The sequence below is a fragment of the Vitis vinifera genome, chromosome 3 (genome assembly GCF_030704535.1).
Source record: "Vitis vinifera cultivar Pinot Noir 40024 chromosome 3, ASM3070453v1".
Lineage (NCBI taxonomy): Eukaryota > Viridiplantae > Streptophyta > Magnoliopsida > Vitales > Vitaceae > Vitis > Vitis vinifera.
In genome coordinates this window covers 12,269,510-12,291,310 of record NC_081807.1, presented here as the reverse complement: position 1 = coordinate 12,291,310, position 21,801 = coordinate 12,269,510, and the positions used below count along the sequence as shown (strand labels likewise).

Here is a 21,801-nt window from a genome sequence, read left to right as displayed (position 1 = left end):
TTCCTACAATCACAATACATAACTCAACATAATTAACATCATCATGTTCTGATTATCATCTACAAGAACCATCACAAGGCTTTTCAAACATCAAGAATCAACAATTAACTAATTTATTTAATAATAAACTCATTAACTAACACATACAGAAAATCATAACATTACATAACATTACAATACACACAACACCCACAAACATTGACCCTAAAGTATTATTGCAACCTTGGCTCTGATACCACGCTGTCACGACCCAAATTCCGGGCGAACCAAAATTTGGCCCGTGACCCCAGGTCAAAGGTTTGACCCTAAGGGTTTCTCTTATTCCACGTTGGCAGTCAACTAAAACACTCTGAATTTTTTATTTTTTTTTCACATATAAGTCCCACTAGGTTCTCACCAACTAACAATATTTCAAACCTTATTCAAACACATCAACATTTAATAAACATCATTGCATTCCAAAATAAAATTTCATAAAAATCCCCTTAATCAAATTAAGGTCTTATTACATTATCCATAATTCACTTATTACAAGGTCTCAATACCACAAACACAATAAAAAAAATAAAACACATTCCACTAAACCGCTCCAGGGGCATCCTGAAGTCCTCCCTGTCCCACTTGTGGATCCTTAGGAGTGATATCTGCATCTAAAAAGATATAAAAAGGAAGGGGTGAGCATTTCCACATTGCTCAGTAGGGTGCCTAACACCCAAAGGGTTAATGGGGGATTACTATATTTCAATAACCCAAACACAACAGTTTACCAATATCAATCAAGTCACACAATTTAACATATAACATTATATTCAATCCCACAACATCCAATCATTAAATGAATGCATATGAATGTGTGACACACAGTCATACAATGCATTATCGTTCTCGGGCTTTCACCGAAGGATACGCGTCCGCACCCAAATATACTCCCCATTCGGAGTCTTCCCGAGGTAAACTTTTGGATCTTTCACCCTAGGGATCTCTCTCCCTTCTTAATTCGCCTCACACGGGCTTTCACTTTTCATCCCTATTTTATTTTTTTCATTTCATACAATTTATAAATTTTTTTTTTCATACAACCATGATGCAAGTGAATGTCACAAACTCCAAAATTCCTCAATAATTTCTACAATTCCAATAATTCCAACATTCTCAATAACCCAATAAAATAAAATTTTCACCTTAAAATTCTCACCCTAAGGATCTCTCTCCCTTCTTAATTCGCCTTACACGGGCTTTCACTTTTCATCCCTATTTTATTTTTTTCATTTCATACAATTTATAAATTTTTTTTTTCATACAACCATGATGCAAGTGAATGTCACAAACTCCAAAATTCCTCAATAATTTCTACAATTCCAATAATTCCAACATTCTCAATAACCCAATAAAATAAAATTTTCACCTTAAAATTCCCAAAAATACACCAACAAATTTTCAGAAATTCGCACATCAATATACTTGAATTTATATCACAATTTCGGAATTTTTCAATAATTTTAATAATTCCCAATATTTGAAAATAACTAATTTTCCACAATAAAATTACCACAAATATTCCAATCAATTTTCAAAAATTCATAAATCACTAGATTTGAATTCTTGCCCTAATTCTGGAATTTTCCTATATTTCTAATAATTTTTAACAACCTAAAACGATTAATTATCAATTACAAAGAATTCCGGAAATTACAAAAAAATCCAGAAAAATCCCAAATCATTCCAGAAAATTCACACAACATCAAAATTATCTACTTAACTCATAATTATCATATTTATAAATTTTTTTCCAATGAAAAATACATTAAATTTGAGTTTTAGGATTAGTTTTCCCCTACCACAAATCTGAGAAGTTGACCGTTAAAAAATGAATTCAGCCATCGTAGACTTGTTCCTCTAGTCGAATAGAGCACTTCCTCCGAATTTGGGTTGAAGCGGAGGTCGTTTGGCCGTCCAAACGGCCAGTCAAAGATCCGGCGAGTGACCAAATTTCTGCACAGTGCCCTTTTCTCTCTCTCCTCGCGTGCTGCCAGTTTCTAATTCTCCCCCTTTTCCTTTTTTTTTTTTTTTTTCTTACTAAAATTTCACCAGCCACTTAAGCCCAAAACCAAAGGCCCAATTCCATTTCATTTCATTTTAACAATCCATACTACCTTTACATGGCCCAAGTTTAATAGCCCATTGAATATTTTCATTTCTTTTCTTTTATTTTACTTTTCTTTTGTTTATTCTATTTGTTTTATTTGATTTCCAATTCATTTTTTTTAACACATAAATTTATTTATTAACACTAATCCAAAACTAATTTTCTCAATTTTATTATTCATCAATTTAATTTAATTTTTTCTTAATTAATTCTAATTAATTTTTAATTAATTCTTTTTTTTTTCGTTTTCGTTTTTCGTTTCCGGAAGTTTTCAATTTCTAAAATCTTAAGAAATTTTCTACCCTAAAGCTGATATGACATAAAATTTCAACTCGTTTAATTGACCGATACAATAAAATGAAATTCACCAATATGAAATTGACACGTGTTCTTCAAACACTTTTCTTTTTTACTTTTCAACCATCACACAAAATAAGACTTTTCAAACTAAAAATGCTAACGTGTCATAAAATACCCTGTCATTACAGAGTCGACTAGCTTGCTGAAATTAACAAGGTTTTGGGCACTTCAACAAGAGAGGAGATGAAATGCATGGAATCCATCTGTACAGAGTTCGGATAACCTCCTATCCCATTCATCCCCTGTGCATGACAACCTTTACTATCCATCAAACCTACCCACTAACCCATTTCGTCTTTCATCCATCATGCCTTCTCTCCTCATGCCCACTACCATTCCATACCATGCATATCACCAATTCTTGCATATACATATTGCCATACCCGTTATATCCCTACATTCTGCCACTCATCCCACTAATCGATACCCATTCATTTACTAAATCATTTTTCAGCCATCCCACTCACTATTCAAGCCCAATTTTCTCACCACTATTCATCACCCATGAATCCCTCTTCCTTTGTTTCCCTGCATGTGGTCATCCTCATCCATGTACACCCATCATATTCAGTGTCTTTCACTTATTTTCATCACCATACCCATCTTTTATCCTCTTATACCCATCGTTTATTTTTCTTGTATCCATTAAGCCATATTTTGACCATCATCGTCTCCTCTATCACGCTTTTAGTATACTTCTTTCCTTCCTCGAGTACATGAAGCCTCAGTTTGCTAACAAACAGTCTTGCTTCGGACGCAATACAGGGTGATGTATATCAGCATCGAAGGAAGAGGATGCTAGATAGTCCTTCAGGGAAAGTGCAGCCATGCATGTTGCTATTGACGTGGCGGATAGACCGATAGACTGATCCAAAAATCTGAGAAGAAACAGTGACCGGGAATGGTGAAGACCAGCCATCAGAATTGATCTCGGAACCACCTGCTCTTGTACTAAGGTATGGCAGCACGATTATGCCGCGATTATCACCAACCTTCAGGGCAGCATTGCGTGGTACACCTGTAGATATTTCCAGAAATTTTCAGTGAGTTCAAGGTGCCAAGTCTCAAATGGTTTTTTAAGGAACAAACCATGCAAACATTAACATGGATCAAAGTTCTCAGATTCCTTATACAGATGTATTAACCGTCCAACCGGGTGATCTAGCTTCAGGTCATTTGGATGACAGAGAACAGACTGATGGATCTTATGTCAATGTAACTAGGGACAAACAGAAGAACAGTTTAGATTCATCTCAGTCACAAGTAAATGATGACACACTTCGTGTGGATGATAGAAGTGGAAGAGTCCACCCAACTGTTGATATAGCTGAAATTATCAGGCGCTGGACTCATGCTTTACAACATATTCATAAACAGTCACTTCATCTGGCAAAGTCTGATGATGGAGAGGGTCCAGAGCTTCTAAGAGGCGCACGTGATGGTGGTACAAGTGATCATGCTGAGTCTTTGGCGGCAACTCTTTCTGAACATCAGCAACACTTAGCTAGCTTTCAGGTGCTAATAAACCAACTTAAGGAAGTCGCTCCATCAATGCAAAAGTCGATATCAGAATGTTCAGAAAAAGTGAACGGTATTTCCTCCAATCTTCCTCCAATGGCCAAACATCATGGTAGATCAACATCACCCATCCATGCTCAGAGCAGTGGAAGGACAGTGGAGAGTAGCACTGATGAGGTTGCCGATGTGACTTCAAATTGTCTACCATTCATCTTGAGAAGGTTTCAGCTAGTCCTCCTGCGTTAAAACTTCCACAGTTGTTTAGTTTGACGCCAAATTATTCTGGAAAAAGTGGAAGTATGAACAAATGTCAAGTTGTGGCTCCTCAATCCAATCAAGTAGAGAATTTGTCTGACAGGAAGTCTCTGGATCAACCTCTGTCAAACAATCACTTGAATGATCCACCACAAGACTCTGACATTTCTTATGTCCAGAACCTAAAGAGATCTGTCAGAGAAGCAGCTCTGTCTATGCAAACCTGCAATGTGGAATCATCACGAGATAGTCACTCTGATGATAGCTCCGAACACTTCTTTGTTCCTCTTTCTGGGACAGGGTTCTCTCGACTGGGCCCACTCTTGCATATTTCCCCTTTGCATGCTGCACCTTATGCATGGCCACCTTTGTCCATGTACCATTTCCCAAGTCTTTTTTTTTTTTTGTTATTTATTTATTTTATTTTTAAAGATAATTTTCCAAATTCTTTTCTTCCAATAAATTTTCAAATCTTAGCTTTTAAATAATCCCAACTCCACATTTTTCATCATTCTTAGAATCTTTAGGTCTCAAAAATCACATTTTTAATAAAGCTTTACTTCCACTTTTTATTCAGTAAGCAATTTTCAAATCTTTCATGATCTTTTTAAAATGTTTTAAAAATAAGCAAGAATTATATTTCTGTAATTCCGAGTGATGGAATTTATGGAATTAATTCATGCAAAAATAAATGGGTTTTGGTGGGGGCCCCATAGATGTGATTTATGATTGATTGATTGATTGATTGATCCGATTGTCATGCGTGATTGATTTGTTCTGCTTTGTGATACGCGTATATTCATCCTATATTGGTTCACTAACCCCCCTCTTGATAGCGCATATTGGTTCGCCACCCAGGTTCGTATTTTCTCGCATCATGGTCACTTTTTATGCTTGTTTTGTTTCTCATACGTGCGTGATCGATTTGAGTATTCATTGATTTTCTCATTGGTTGCCATGATTGCTTCATTTTATTAGTATAGACCCGACTTTAGGGACTTAGAGGGGTGCTTGATCCAAACCTATATATATATATATATATATATATATATGTAGAAATCTTTAGAAATAATAACTTAAGATTTCTCATAATGATTAAAGATGGAAAAATATATAAATCATAAAAAAAAATTCATTCTAAAGTTCTCAACACAACCAAAACCAATACAAATCTGCAATGGATAAACGAAATGCAATTATATGCTTGAGGACAATAAAAATAGAGGATGATACTAAATTTCTAAGATAACAAATCACGAATTAAACAAACAAGATATAATTAAAATTTCTCCAATAATCGCATCCAAACCTATATATATAGAAATATCCAGAAATAATAACTTAAGATTTCTCATAAATGATGTAAGGGTCTCCAAAAAGCCCGCGGCCTAGCGGGCTAAAGCCCTGCCCGGCCCAAGCTCGGTAGGCCCGAGCCCGGCCTGAGCCCATTTCTGGATGGGCCGGGCCATGGGCCCCAAATTAGGCCCGGCGGGCCCGCCACTTTAAAATATATATATATATAAATATTCAAGAAATAGAAAATGTTACATTAATAAAAATATTCATTGTTAACTATTTTATTCATTGAATGTATACATTACATTTGAAAATGTGGGAAAAGTTTACATTACTACAAAATAAATACATCCCAACTAGGTTGACACCTACTTATTTGTCAATCATTTGTACTTTTCAACCATAAAAATAAAAATAAAAATATGAAATACATTTAGTAAAATATTTTAATCATTATCTCTTGGCGGTGATGACGAACTAGTGAAATTGAAAGGTTGTTCTACTCTTATTATATAACCAATCATTTCTTCACGACAATAAGATTCATCATAAGAAAATGTTTTTAAATTTTCACTTTCATCTTTACCTAATTGCATATAATTTCTAATATCTACATTATTTTTAGTTTTACAATTTTCATGATGCCTTTTTAAATGACTTGTACCCGCATTTGAGCCACCACTAAGAAGTTTGCTACAAATTTTACATTTTGCTTTTATTTCTTTTTTATTATTTTCTAAATTTATTTCTATTATATCAAAAAAATTTCATATATTTGAAGTAAATTTTTTGCTATCACATGCATTAGATGAAGAACAAGAACCACTTGCCATAATTATAATTATTGATAAAATATTATGCTAAAAATAATAAATGTAAAATTAAAATGTAACAAATAAATAAAAGAAAAGGTGAAGTATGTTACTAAATTGGAGAACCGAAGTAGAAATTCCTTCAAATTTGAACTCTTTGAACCACCAATGCTTGTTTTTCACCATCAATAATATTGAATAATTTGAGACAAAATGCAATAATCGGAAATATTGTGGAATAGGAGAGAGCTTAAGAGTTGATAGAATAGAAAAAAATTGAGGGTATTTAATATTTATAGGGATTTAAATATTAGGCTTTAATTTTTTTTTTTTATAAATTTCAAGACCGTTCAACGGTCATAATATTGAATTATGAGTGGCAGGCATGTTCAACGGTCATGTGACCGTTGAACAGCCAGCTCACTTTTATTTTTTTTTCAAAAATCATTCAACATTTCTAATATATATATAACTAATGCAAAATAGTTACACAAAAGAGGGCTAGCTCCCTTAGAATCCCCTTCCCTTCAAAATTGAAAACTATTTTAATTTTTACCCAAGCCCGCCCATCCGGCCTGCCGGGCAACCCGCCCATCCGGTCCGTCGGGCAGCCGGCCCATCCGGCCCGTCGGGCCACGGGCCTTAGATATACCAAGGGCCCAGCCCGTTGACCAGTCAACGGGCTCAGTGGCCCGCCACGGGCTGGGCCATGGGCCTTACTTCTCCGGGCCGGGCGGCCCGGCCTGGCCCGTTGGAGACCCTTATGGGAGGTAGAAAATACAAAAATCATAAGAAATTCATTATAAAATTCTCAACACAACCAAGACCAATACAAATCTGCAACAGGCCAACGAAACATAATTATATGCTCTTAAGTGATCCGATCAAAATAAACGAAGACAATAAAAACAGAAGATCATATCTTGATTTCTGTAAAAAAAAATAAAAATAAAAACATTAGGAAAATTACAGAAGTTATAACTTATAACCTAAGAGAAAAAAAAAAAATTGCAACTCGTGAAATAGGATGAACGGAAGCTCAATGGCAGTACCACTTCCACTGGAACTCTTGATCTTCACTTCTCTTCCCCAGCTTTTCTCTCAACTGAGAACAGAAAAAGAAAACTCCTAGCCCGCCCAATTGCATCTCTCTTTCTCTTTTCTCTTTGTTCTCTCTCACTTTCTCTCAATTCCACAGGGATCTCGAATGGCCTTAAAAATGCTAACCCCCTAACAGAAGACGAGCCCTTGATTTATATCCTCTCTTCGAAGACTCTAGACCTCTTCCTTTCATGTGATCTAACTCTCTCTCACCTAAATGTGAACTTCTTAAACTTCCAAAACCGGTCCCTCCTTTTCTCGGCCAAACAGGCCTTAGTCGAAAACTGATTTTCCCACTCCTTTTATGTCTACCAAGTTTATAATGTCCGATATTCATATAACTTAAAGACATATAATAAGATGAAATTGAAACAACAAAAAATGAAATAAACAAAATAAATACAAAACAAGCATGGCCATACATGGCCTTCATAAAAAATACATCTCCCGGGTCCAAACACAACAAGAAAACATATCAACAGCAACAAGTTATCTGGACTTCAAGCTTGACAAAGAATGTGGAGTAATCACTGGTGGTGTCATCTGAACATCTTTTTCATAGAAAAAATCGACATTTTTCTTCATGGCAGCCACCTTCGGGTCATCTTGCAATGCATTGAAATTGTTGTGGTGTTCCGCTTGAAGGAAAGAAGAATACAAAGTTGCAGTGGGGTTGTGTGGTGCAGTGTGGTGTTCGGCTTGAAGGAAGAAAGAAGGTGAAGCCGTCATGGAGCCTATGTTAAGGTGGTGCAGGGGTTTGGAGGTAGGAAGAAGATGAAGCTGTTCTGGGGGTATATGGTGCTGCATGGTGCTTGATTTTGGGAGAGGGAAAGATGAGTATGGGTGATAGAAAAAATGAAAGGATGGTTGTGCTTTGGTCGTTTGCAAGCAAGATGATTTTGTGATGGAATTTTGGCAAGGAAATGAAAATGAAGGACGACTGGTGGGTGGTTCTATGCAGTGCAGTCGGGGGTGTTAGAGTTTATGGGTTGTTCTGAAAAGGAGTGACAGTAGGTGAAGATGATGGAGTCGGGTTTTAGGTAGCCCAAAGAATGGGCTGTTATAGAGGGATGGGATGACTAATGAGGCTGAGTTGAGGTGTCTTGGGCAACCAACAAAAAAGTTGTAGCAAAGGAACAATATGGATTAATATAGCTTAAGAGAACTAGGTATATGGGTTGAGAAGGCTAGGTGTACGGTTGGTGAGGCTGCAACTGGTTGATGGTTTATGCATGGGTTAAGATGTGCTCTTAGGCAACCAGATGAATGGGTTACAACATGGAAGATAGGACGGATTGATGGGTGAAGGAGTTGGATTTTGAACAGCCCATAACTGAACTGTAACAGTGAGAATGGATGGCTAGTGTAGGCTACAAAAAGCTAGGGTCAACTAGGTGTATGGTTTGTATGAGCTGGTATCACAAAGGAATAGTGCATGGAATGGGTCTTAGGTTGATGGCCTATGAGAAAATTTGATGAACGGTTGTTGTAGTTAAAATTGATGGGTGTGGGGTATACTGAAGGTTAAATAGATATTATAAAGAAAGAATATGAAAGGGCCGGGGCGAAATGAAAGTATGTATAATATATTTGTTATTAAGTATAAGATTAAAATGTTTTAAATCATGGGCTCAATAAACACAATGAATTTAAGTCCTCATGAGATATTAAATATCATATTAGTATTTTCAAATTTTTATATCAATTTATATTTCATGAAATATTAAAAATAAATTATAATATTTTATATTTCAAAATATGCATTTAATGACAATAATGATTTTTTTTAAATCTTTTTTTTATATTTATTATATGTTTTATTTATTTATTTATTTATTTATTATTATTATTATTATTGTGGGTCATGAATCATTACAAAAAGGAATAAGTAAATGAATAAATATGTCGACATGTTTATTATTTAAAGAAACAATTTATTTTACTTTGTATTTTAAAACGAGGATTGAATATTTTTGTTTCGATCAATTTATGGTTAATGATAAGTTCGAACAATAAAAAAAAAAGAAAAGAAACCTTACACTACAAATTCAAAGGTTTATATGATCACATAAAAGTTCCGTAATTTCTTCTCCAAGAAGCTCCTGAGGAAGAATTGGAGACTACAAGTCGATGAATTACAATAATTTACTTGGATAGTAACCTATATCTGTCATGGGCAAAATGAGGGGTCTACAACTCTGATGAATGGTTGCAACAAAAGTAGGATGCAGACAACTGCAGGTGATCGTGCTTAGGTGTGATGATAGTCATAGTAAAGCATAAAAAATTGCAACAATTTAAACCAAAAAATAAATATAAAAAGGGCAAAAACAGTAATAGGCAATAGCAATGGAAAACTCTAAAAAAAATGGTAGTAGAGGCTCTGGGAGATGGGATCAGAAACTCTGAAAAAGATGATATTCAAAACCTGAGACTAAGTGGTGGGACGCTTTAAAAAATGATGCTTCTATGCAAACCGTCCAATAGTATTTTCTTAAGCATCCATCACAAGCTTCAATGTCTAGTGACATGTCCTATTTTCTTCTTAAGAAGCAACAACTTCAAGCAATGCTTGCTGCAACCAAGACTTCATGTACCACTAGCTCTAAAAAGGACTTGCTTAGTCTTTTCATAGAATTTTGTTGGTATTAAGCCTTCTTGAATGCAATTCATAGATGCTACTAAATCAATCAACATGATGGTATTAAGAACAAACTTCTTGATGAAAAGGAAAGAAATTGAAGAAAAAAATATTTCATTTTATGACTTCAAATTGATGATCAATTATGTCATTCTTGTGTTGATATTGATTTTTCATGTTAGAGTACTATTGCTATAATTCATTTTTTCCCCTTAATTTCCTTTTTATTTATTAATAATATGTTGTTATTGTGTATGTGAAGACAATTATGATTAATTCCATAGAGGAAGTGTTATGTTACTGGAATGGAACAATTTTGAGGATATAAATAGATTTGAGATATAGTGGAAATAATGTAGAGACTGAGCCTATAGATCTGCCCATTGATGCGACCTTTTTGGAGTTGTTGAACATGATATATGATACCATTAGTGTTGATAGACACTATCAATTAGTCTTAAAATGTCAACTCCCTACTGGAATGAACAAATTTCAATCATTAGTAGTAAAAAATGCTCGGATCATAGCACATATGCTAGCAGCACCATCAAAGTATAAAATGTCTTTAATTGAATTATTCATAGAGCATGCTCCTAATCACTCTAATTTGCGTAATGGAATAGGTCATTGCACATGATTGTCAACAAGTGATATTGATGTAGATCAAAGAATGACAAATATCACAAGCACTAGTAATTTTCCTGCTCCTACTGGTTATAACATTGAAAATGTTGATGAGAAAAATGAGAGAAATGAGGAAGATGAAAAAGATGACAAGTATAACAATAGAGATGATGTGATCAATACAAATGAGATTCATTTACTAGATGATGATGAAAATTGTGGTCACAGAGATATTATTGATTTGGTGATAGTCCAATAAAATGTGGAATGTGAAAGTACAAGATACGTGAACTTTGAAGTTGGTGATAGGTCAAATGATCCTAAGTTTGAGTTTGAGGTCGAAAACACATCACTATTTGCCTCCCTACATGACACTCAAGTTAACATCTCGAATGACAACCCAAGAGCAACATTTGAAACTATTTCATACCATATGCCACCTATACCAGATTTTTTAAATATGAATGAGATGATTAATTATGTTGTAAGTGATTGGACTCCATGGAAAAATCCAACTTCAGGAAATGTTGATGGAGAGTTATCAATTGGTGAAATATTTCCATCAAAAGTTTATTTCCAACATTTTGTGAAGATGTACCCCATAAAGTCACATCAAGAGTTTAATGTTTATAGATCAAATACAAACGTGTTAGTTATCTAATGTGAAAAAACACTAGATTACCAATGACGACCAAGGGCAATGGTGGGGAAAGTTACTAGTATGTTTAGAATCATAAAGTACAAAGATACTCATACATGTGTCAATCCATGTATTAGCTAGGAACATTCATGATTGGATTCTAGCTTTGTATTTGAATATATTGAAACATTGGTGAAGACACAAATGACAATTATAGTTGCTGCAATTCAAGTTGTTGCGGAACAATTTGGTTACCAAATTTCTTATCAAAAAGCAATAAAGGCAAAAAGGAAAGCAATGCTTGGTTACCTGGTGATTGGTACAAGTCTTATGCAGAGTTACCCCGCTTCTTCCTTACTTTGGAACAATCAAATCCTGGATGTATTGTGTATTAAAAAATAGTTCTTGGAAGCAAACCAAATGAAGAAATTTTTTAGCATGTTTTATGGGAGTTCTCTTTATCTATTAAAGAGTTTACTCATTGCCAACCATTTCTTAGTATTGGTGAGACACATTTGTATAGAAAATATAAAGAGACCTTGATCATTGCTATAGGATGTGATAGTAACAACCGATTGTTTCCACTTGCATTCGCCATTACAAAATGAAAGGATATAGATAGTTGGAGTTGGTTTTTGGAATATATTAGAGTTATAGTGACATAAAGGAAAGGGTTATGTCTTATCTTTGATTGTCATCCTGACATTATAGTTGTAAATAAGACTCATTCAAGATGGACTGAGTCAAATGCTTATCATAGATTCAGAATGTGTTATTTAGATAATAACTTCAACACAAGATTTAAATATAAGACTTTAAAGGATCTCATGTGTAAGGTTTCAATAGAAAGTATAGTTAAAAAAATTATTACTCACATGACCACAATTGGGCAAATAAATGTAGAGGCTAGAAATTGGCTAGAGTAGATTCTTCTTGAAAAATGGGCATTCTCACATGATAGTGGACGGAGATATGAGATTATGACAATTAACATGTTTGAAGTTTTTAACCATACCCTTAAGAGTGCTCGTAACCAAGGATGAAAATATCGATAATCACAGATATATCGGTACTTCGATTTTATGGATATATCGAAGATATATATGGTGTATATTTTGACATAAAATATTGGTAGGCTCAAAATTGATCAAAACTCATGAAAATATTGGGGAAAACTCTAAAAATGATATAATGAGCAATAATAGACATTTTAAAGTTGTTTTATAAAAAAAAATAAAATATTTATATGATATAATTTATCATATTTGATGATAATATGAATTTTATAAAATATACATTATTATTAAATATTATTCAACAATAATATATTTAATTTTAAAATATATTTAATATTAAAATTATAATCCATTTAATTCAATTATATTAAATGATATAAAATAAATGTTGATATATGTATAAGTATTTTTAAATTTAAAATGTTTATAATTTTATTTATTTTATATCTAATTATTATACAAAATACATAATAATTAAAATATATATAATGCGAATCAAATAGTTTACAAATAGTAATGTTAGTTTGGTGGCATAGTAGCCTTATTTTGAACTTGAGATCATGGGTTCAATCCTACATGCACCACCGCCTAGTTATTTTTCATTGCTTCTTGAAATGCAATCCCACATCGATCAAGAACAAAATTCAAAACCAATATTTAAAGCAAATGCCACTACAACAAGGAATGAGTTAAGCAAGTTGGGCTGCAGGACTAGGTTGCCATTCAAAGGAGCCGAAATATGAGTCGGGATTTTGGAAAATTTTGAAAGTCAAAAAATCGATGGCGTGGCATTAAAATCGGCAAAATCTTGATGTCGCTGAAATATCGACGATAAAAACAAAAATATGAGGAAAGATCGACCTTCGATATTTTGAAGGGTATTATCGTATCGGTACCCCTCGATATACGATATTTCGATGAAATATCGTAATATTTTAATCTCTACTTGTAACTTACCAATAACAGCTTTGGTTCAACTAACTTTCTATTAGATTAACAGTTACTTCACGATCAAGTGAGAGCATGGTGCAAGTCAACTTACTTTGGGTGAAGAATGGACTCCATATATTGACACTAACATAAAGGCTAAAATTATTAAGGCGAGTTCACATAAGGTTGTTTTGTATGATCATGAGGAAGGATGTTTTCATGTTAAAACTAGACACTCTATTGGAAGCAATAGTAGGAAACCTTACACATATCATATTAACCTTCCAAAACAAGCCCTTGCACATGTAACAAAACACTTTTGTTTGGATTCCCATGTTCACACATTCTTGCTGCTTATCAAAGTCGATCAGTTGATTTTCGACAATTTATACAAAATTATTACACCACACAAGCTTACTTTCGACATAGATTCCTTTATTTTATTTCATATTTGATGAGTTGGAGTGGCCTCAATACAATGGACCAATAATCATATCTTCTGAGTTAATGAGATGTGTTACTTCTAGTCAACTAAAATCAAGTTGCTTGCATAATGAGATGGATGTAAGGAAAGCTAAAAATCCACAAACATGTGGACTTTGCAAGTAATTGGGTCATAATCGACGTTCTTATCCTAATAGAGAATTAACTGATATGAGGAGTTGATGTACTTCATGAACATCTTATCGTACTATCATTTTCTTGTCTACTAGTATTGACCTTAATTATTTTAAATTTTATGTAGTTTACTTCTTATTGAACATTGTATTGGTATTTGTTGTCAATCCATTCATATTTTCTCAGCTTACTTGAAAAGAATTAGAATCTCCAATTTTTAGGTGAGAAACTGCTGAATTTTTTAATTTGCTAACCATAAAATTCATTTTTGTTAGAAATTTTTATTTGTTGTCAATCTATCCATTTGCATATATCAGGTTACTTGAAAACAAATTGAAATCTTCGATTTTTAGGGGATATGCTGCTGAATTTTTAAAATTTTTAACCATAATATCTATGTTTGTTAGAAATTATTATTTGTGTCAATCCATTTATAAATGCTTATATTAGGTTACTTGAAAAAAAAATGGAATCCTTGATTTTTAAGAGAAATGTTGTTGACAATTTTAATTTTTATACTTTTCCACATGTAGAAATGGACACTTGGTCGTTACCTGTCTGTCTTGACCTTGAGGATACAACCATGCTTAGTCTTCAACATCGGCATCGATCATCCACTATTAGTGTTGATCCAGATATGGATGATGTTTCCACTATTTGCGTTGATCCAGATAAGGATGATGTTTTGACTTGTTGATAGAGGTCCCCTCGAGATTGGGTTTTGGATGATTGTGTTGGTCGTACATTATACAATCTAGATTTTATGCTTTGCATTGAGTGAGTTATATTCAACTTGATTAGCCTTTGATTGCTACACTAGTGGAAAGGTGGAGTTTAGAGACACATACATTCCATATGTCGGTTGTTGAGATGACATCATTATAAGACATGGTCATCTTATTTGGATTATGTGTACATGGTCCTCCTATCATTGGTATTATAGATATCAATCGATATGCACTTTGGGATGAGTTATTGGGTTATTCCTTAGAGTTTGTTTTATTGCTACTCATTTCTCCCACTTACCACCAAAGGTTTTAGATAAGGTCACATTACAATGTCATGTTAGAGCATACGTTCTATTGTTAGTGGATGGTTCATTATTTGCAGATAAGAAGGAAACCTACCTCCAATTAATAATTTTGCCCATGTTAATAGATTTTTTTGAGATTGCATAGTATAGCTAGGAGAGTGCAACACTAGCACATCTTTATAAAGAATTATGTCGAGCTAGCTTAGATAGTACAAAAACTATTACACGACCATTACAGTTGTTGCAAGTATAACTACAAGTCTTATTAATTATGTAATTTTGTCATAATTATGTGCATTTCAATATAATTTTGTTTAATTTTCAATTACGGTCATGGGAGCAATTACATGTGAATTATTCTAATAGATCGCTTCCGCATATACTAGTACCTATTGATGAGTAGATGCACTAAGGAGTAGGTGTTGGGTTATCTTATCTCACATAGACACTTCTCACCACGTGTTGGTCAAATGTGGAGATGGTGAGTTTGGTAAAGAACAATCTGATCAAGTTTAAGCTAAATAGTAATTTTGTTCTGAAAACAATGTTAATACTATAATGTAAACTTTATTATACTTATACTAAGTTGAATGTATCAGGTATTATGACATCCTTACACATATGATATACTAGTATTGCTTCCTAACATTTGTTTAGCTGATTAGGATATTTGGTGGATGATATCACCACTTATATTTTTTTATATTGTTGAGTGGCATTGTCTTTAGCGTGTGTTACGACAATTTGGACTCATGTAGGATATTTCATTGACATACTTCATCGGTAGTGATCTTTACTCTATAGAACAACACAGTTAACCCCAACATGATTGGAGGTTGCTTCATGAGTATATGGCATTATGAGATGCTAAGGGGAATCACATTGTCGCTATGAAGCCTATAGTGTCTCATTTAAATTACCATGCTCCGTGCATGACATGGTACCATCGTATTACATGTTGTTTTATTACAACTATGGATGATGTTGAATCTATGCGATACCAAGCTACTACCTTATCTGCCCACTTCATGGTTTGTAACACTTTAATATTATTTGCATATTGCATATAGTATTTATTCCAACAAAGAATTACATATCATTTTATGTTACAAATTAAAACCATAACATTGATCATATCTCAAGGAGGTTATGCATTAGAAGACTCTGATAGTGATGTTTGTCACATTGGTATTATTGATATTGTTTGTATGGGTATTAGTGTTATAAGAATTCTTCGAGAGGATTATCATCTCCCATATGTACAACATGGAGGAGGTAGGCCACCAACATAGTCAACAATTGCTCGATTGCCACATATTCGAGGTTGATGGACATCTCGAGGAGGAGATAGATATATTAGTCACTAGCCCATCTCCTCGTTAGTATCAACATCATTATAACCCCCTACCTCTTCATACCTAGGGATTAAACTATTGTGATATTTTGGTGATATATCGCCAAAATATCTTGTTTCGATAGACCACGAGATATATGGGATGGAAATATCAGTATCCTGATATTTCAACAATTTATGGGGAATTTCACCGATTTTTCGGCATTTATTGACATTTTATCTATTTATCGTTTATATTTCGCAATATTTTGGGCTGATCAACACGGGTCAACGTGGAGTGGGTGATATTATGGGGAGGTCAACATGGGTCGGGCGGTCAAAGTTCTAAAATGTGTTGATTTTTTTGTCGTTGAGGGGACTCGAACCCTAGCCAAAAGATTCAACACGTTGTTGGCCAACCATTATGGCAAACTTGCCCCTTGTTATATATATAGAGCACCAAATATATATAGTCTAAAATTCATAATATAAACATAATATTAAAATAATATTTAATGAACAAATTAATAATTATTATTTTATAATTAAATGAAAAAAATTCATTTAATTGATTACCAAAAATATAAAAACTATCATGATAATTTTCTTTATAGTATTTTTAATATCATTAATATATTAATTAAATATTAAAAATTATACATATATCATTTATTTTATATCATTTAATATAATTGAATTAAATTGATTATAATTTTAATATTAAATATATTTTTAAATTAGACATATTATAATCAAATATCACAATATTATTATCGAATAATATTTGATATAATTTAATAATAAATGTACATTTATGAAATTTCTATTTTTTATCGTAACATACAATATTATTATGATATATGATAAATTATATCATACATATGTCAATTTCGTGAACAAAACAACTTAAAAATATCTATTATACTTTTAATTTTATTTTTAAGAGTTTTTTTTTTTATATGCTATAAGTTCTTATTAATTTTAAGTTCATCGATATTTTGTGTCAAAATATTTGTCGAGATATCTTCGATATATCCAATATATCTGTAAAATATAAGTACCTATATATCCGTAATTACCGATATTTTCATCCTTATTTATACCCATGATCAATACTATCACCCACTTCTTTAGACCCAACATCAATACAACCCCTTACCTCTTTAGACCCATTATTAGTACCTACTATCTCTTTAGACCCACCTTCAGTACCCGCTATCCCATATGTTGACCCATTTTCGTTGCACCTTAATGCTTTCTTAGCCACTCCACTAAGACCTTGAGTTTAAGACATTAGTCATACTTCTAACATAAGTATCTACATCATCTACTCTACCGCCACTAGAGCGATCTATATTTGTCCTTATATCTATGCAAACTAACACATTTACTTAGCTAGATTTACCCCATCCATTTTGAGAGGTAGGTGTAGCCACATTGACCTAGATTACTACCTCCACCACCTCTATTACTGGCTCCATCACAGATAGATGTTCATCACATTTCACATGTAGATTTGGTATTTGCTACAGTTAGAGAGGGGCAACCAAAAAGGAAGAAAGTACTAGTTATACATAGGTTCTCTCCTTATAGAGGCATATGAGATTATTGACATTTTTCCCCACTCTATAAATATTTAATGGATATTTTTTGTGATTGATGAAGATGGTAAAAAATACATTTTGTAGTAGACTTTTTCAAATTAATTTTGAAATGTATCTTTAAGGCATATATGTTTTGTGTGTACAAATAATGACATTTTTTTTATGTGAAGTTAAAAACATATGTTTTAAAAAAAATGTACATGGAAACTTTCAATAAAGATAAATTTGTAAAAATACAAATAATTAAAATTTAATTTATTAAGAAATTAAATATCTTAAATTAATAAATTATATGAACAATCTATTTAAAATAAAAATTTACAAAGAGACTAGCAAAAGAGTGAAATTCAATGGGGCAAATAACTCAAAAAATGAAACCACATTTGCACTTTTAACTTCATATATTTAAATTTTTTTATCATTTTATTTCTAATTTTATCTTATTTCTTTGTCATATAACATTGTTATTGGACGGAGAAATGTCGAAGAAGGAGAGAGCATGCAGTAGTGGTGAAGCTGGATACTATATATTAATAGCATTGTAGACCCCCTATTTTCAAGCCAAGTGTTAATGGTTTGTTGCTATGGTTTATTATTACCATTTTTTTTTAAAACAAATGGCACTTCATGACCACCCAGGAAGAGTTGGAGAGCGTTTTCATTGGAAATAGGGGATGCCTCTCGTGAGGCTCCATGCGCGGATGTGTGGTGAGCACCAGCAGCTCGCCCATGATGGTGGTTGGAGATGGAGATTGCTGAGGGCTGCACAGGAAAGCAGGTATTGGCTTGTAGGGGAAGACAAAAACAGGGTTTTTGGAGAGATATGAAGGAGGAGAGGATTTCCGGGCTACGGGCGGGGAGGTTGGGAGCTTCAGAGATTTTTTTTCGAGGGGTTCCTTTTGTAGGGGAGGAGCGTATGAGAGGAAGGTATTCGGCTACAAACAGAGCAAAGAGGGTTTTTTAGGAGGAAATACATTCAGAGAGGGCAAAGAGCTCGGGAGAGGAGAAAGGAGAGGTATGGCAACCATGGATCCCGAGACTTACTTTATCGGTATATAGTCTCATTATTTTTCTCTTAGCGGTTCTTGTGGATTATCTGATTATATGTTTAGTTTCATGGTTCATGTTTGAGTTATGGTTTCATTACTGCTATCTCCTTCACTTCTCTGGGTTGTTTTGAGAGCAATGCCGCTCTGTTTTAGCTTTACCATACATCATGTAGGAGTCTTGCTTTGTTTTCATTGATTATGAGACGCCCTCAGGTTCACCCACCTACAGCTAAATCTGTTGACCAAAACACGAAGCATGGTTTGGGTTGCTTTATTTTGCTTTGTCAGTTTATGCTATGTTTTTGTTTGGATATTCCTCTGTTCTTAGTGTCTTACCTTATCACACATCAATTTACATCCCTCCACCTGAGAAAGCCAGACACTGTAGGCATAAAATATTTGAATTGAGGGTAAAAAGGGTTGAGGCGACTCTTTAGATTGTGAGAATGCTGAAAACAGGTTGTGAGCTTTGTTGCCAGAAAATCTTGTTAGAATCCAACCAAGATCCTTGTTATAACTCAATCAAGATAAATACCCTAATTTATATATACTGGAATATTTAACAAGGTGAATACCCTAACTTCATATATACTGGAATCTCCTGATTAAAAACAATGAGTAGAAAAATAATAGCGGAAGCATACCTGAATCCATTGAAGGAGAAACCTTATAGGAAGAAAACCCTTTGAGATGGTCTTCCAATTCTAGCCACTAGATTCTGTGTCAATTTCTCTCTGAGAGGATTTTCAGAAATTGGAATGCGTAGTCGTAGAATGGGGACCATAACCCTATTTATAAACCGCTAGGGCAGTTTTAATTTTATCACAATTATATTTCTGCCCCTCATAGAAATAATAATTGTCTAATGGTATCTACACAATAATCTCATGACAATTATACCCTTAAGCCAATTAATCAATTATTAATTAGATCACTATATTTAGGCTTAATTAAATGATAGCACACACATTTTAATTATTTACATGTGTGGCCCAAATTATAGATTAATTACAAAAATTAATCTAACAATCTCCCACTGGGCCACATGCATATGTAATCAAATAAATGTGCTTAACCTTATGAGCTCAAAATTTGCTATCATGTCCTTAGGGTATATCCGAACAATCTCGTCCATTAACTATACTGACATAGGATCAAGGTGGCCTTTGTTACATCAATCGTTACTAGACCAATCAATGGTCACATATATCTGCACAGCTAAATGACATAGATCAATCATGAGTGCATAGCATGGAAATTACATGCAATGTGATCTATTCATGCCTATTTCCAACTGGTCCAACTTAACTTTATTGAGATCAAATCTTTAGCATAATTTAACAGAGTGCAATAAAATGAATACTTTATTTCTGCAGAACACAATCCAAATGTATAGATAAAGTCTAAACATAACATAGAGCAATATACAATGAATAATACAAACTCCCACTAAATTTGGATATCCTCAAATGAGACAACACCCATATGAGCAGTGTGCTCATGAAAGACCTTGGGTGGTAATCCCTTTGTAAGCGGATCCGCTATCATGGAGTTTGTTCCAATATGCTCTATGGATATCTGTCCACTCTGTACTTTTTCTTTTACAACAAGGAACTTGATATCAATGTATTTTGATTTTGTAGAACTCCTGTTGTTATTGGAATATAAAACTGCTGATTTATTGTCACAAAATATCTTCAGTGGTCTTTCAATACCATCCAGAACACGCAGCCCAGTGACAAAATTTCGTAGCCATATTCCTTGATTGGATGCCTCATAACATGCTACAAACTCTGCTTCCATGGTGGATGAAGTTACGAGTGTCTGTTTGGCAGACCTCCATGAAATTGCTCCACCAGCCAACAGATAAATATAGCCTGATGTGGATCTTCTGCTGTCTTGGCATCCAGCAAAGTCGGAGTCGGAATACCCAATCAACTCTAACTGATCCAATCTCCTATATGTAAGCATGTACTCTTTTGTTCTCTGTAAATATCTCATAACCCTCTTGGCTGCTCTCCAATGATCCATTCCAGGGTTACTTAGATATCTGCCTAACATGCCAACAATGTACGCAATATCCGGACGTGTACATACCTGAGCATACATTAGACTCCCCACAGCCGAAGCGTAAGGAATCTTCTGCATTTCTTGACTTTCTAAACTATTTTTAGGGCATTGATTAAGACTGAATTTGTCTCCTTTAGCGACAGGGGTATCACCTGGTTTGCTATTTTGCATGCCATACCTTTGGAGGACTTTATCAATATAGGTCCTTTGTGACAATCCTAAAATACCCCTAGAACGATCTCGGTGTATCTGGATTCCTAAGACAAAGGAGGCATCACCAAGATCTTTCATCTCAAAATGTTTTGATAAAAATCTCTTGGTGTCGTGCAATATGCTAATATCATTTGTGGCTAGCAATATGTCATCGACATATAAAACCAGGAAAATATACTTACTCCCACTGAATTTGTGATACACACATTCATCCATAAGATTTGCCTCAAAACCATATGAGACAATAATTTGATGAAACTTGAAGTACCATTGACGAGAAGCTTGCTTGAGCCCATAAATGGATTTAGTCAATTTACAAACCATATTCTTTGAGTCTTCGGACACAAAATTTTCTGGTTGTACCATATAAATTGTTTCATCAATGTCACCATTGAGAAACGCTGTTTTAACATCCATTTGATGTAACTCAAGATCATAATGTGCAACTAGTGCCATGATTATCCTGAAAGAGTCCTTCGTAGAAACTGGAGAGAAGGTCTCTTTGAAGTCAATTCCTTCTTTTTGAGTAAAGCCTTTAGCTA

At 33.8% G+C, this 21,801-nt stretch overlaps 1 protein-coding gene across 1 annotated transcript; it reads right to left on the bottom strand.

Annotated features, from left to right (window-relative positions):
* Positions 1-4,461: 4,461 nt before the first annotated feature.
* Positions 4,462-21,124, bottom strand: LOC132253460 (secreted RxLR effector protein 161-like). The gene is made up of 2 exons (XM_059735554.1): positions 20,692-21,124; positions 4,462-4,502 (listed from the first exon to the last, which is right to left on the bottom strand). The coding sequence occupies exons 1-2, from the start codon at positions 21,122-21,124 to the stop codon at positions 4,462-4,464; spliced, it is 474 nt and encodes a 157-aa protein (XP_059591537.1).
* Between the last annotated feature and the right edge of the window lie 677 nt (positions 21,125-21,801).

Excerpts from the sequence above, each read along its gene's own strand:
- LOC132253460 (XM_059735554.1), bottom strand. The coding sequence starts at position 21,124 with ATGCAGAAGATTCCTTACGCTTCGGCTGTGGGGAGTCTAATGTATGCT. Across the intron at positions 4,503-20,691 it reads TGGGCTGCGTGTTCTGGATG|GTTTGCATAGACAGAGCTGC; the intron begins GTATTGAAAGAC and ends TCCACATTGCAG.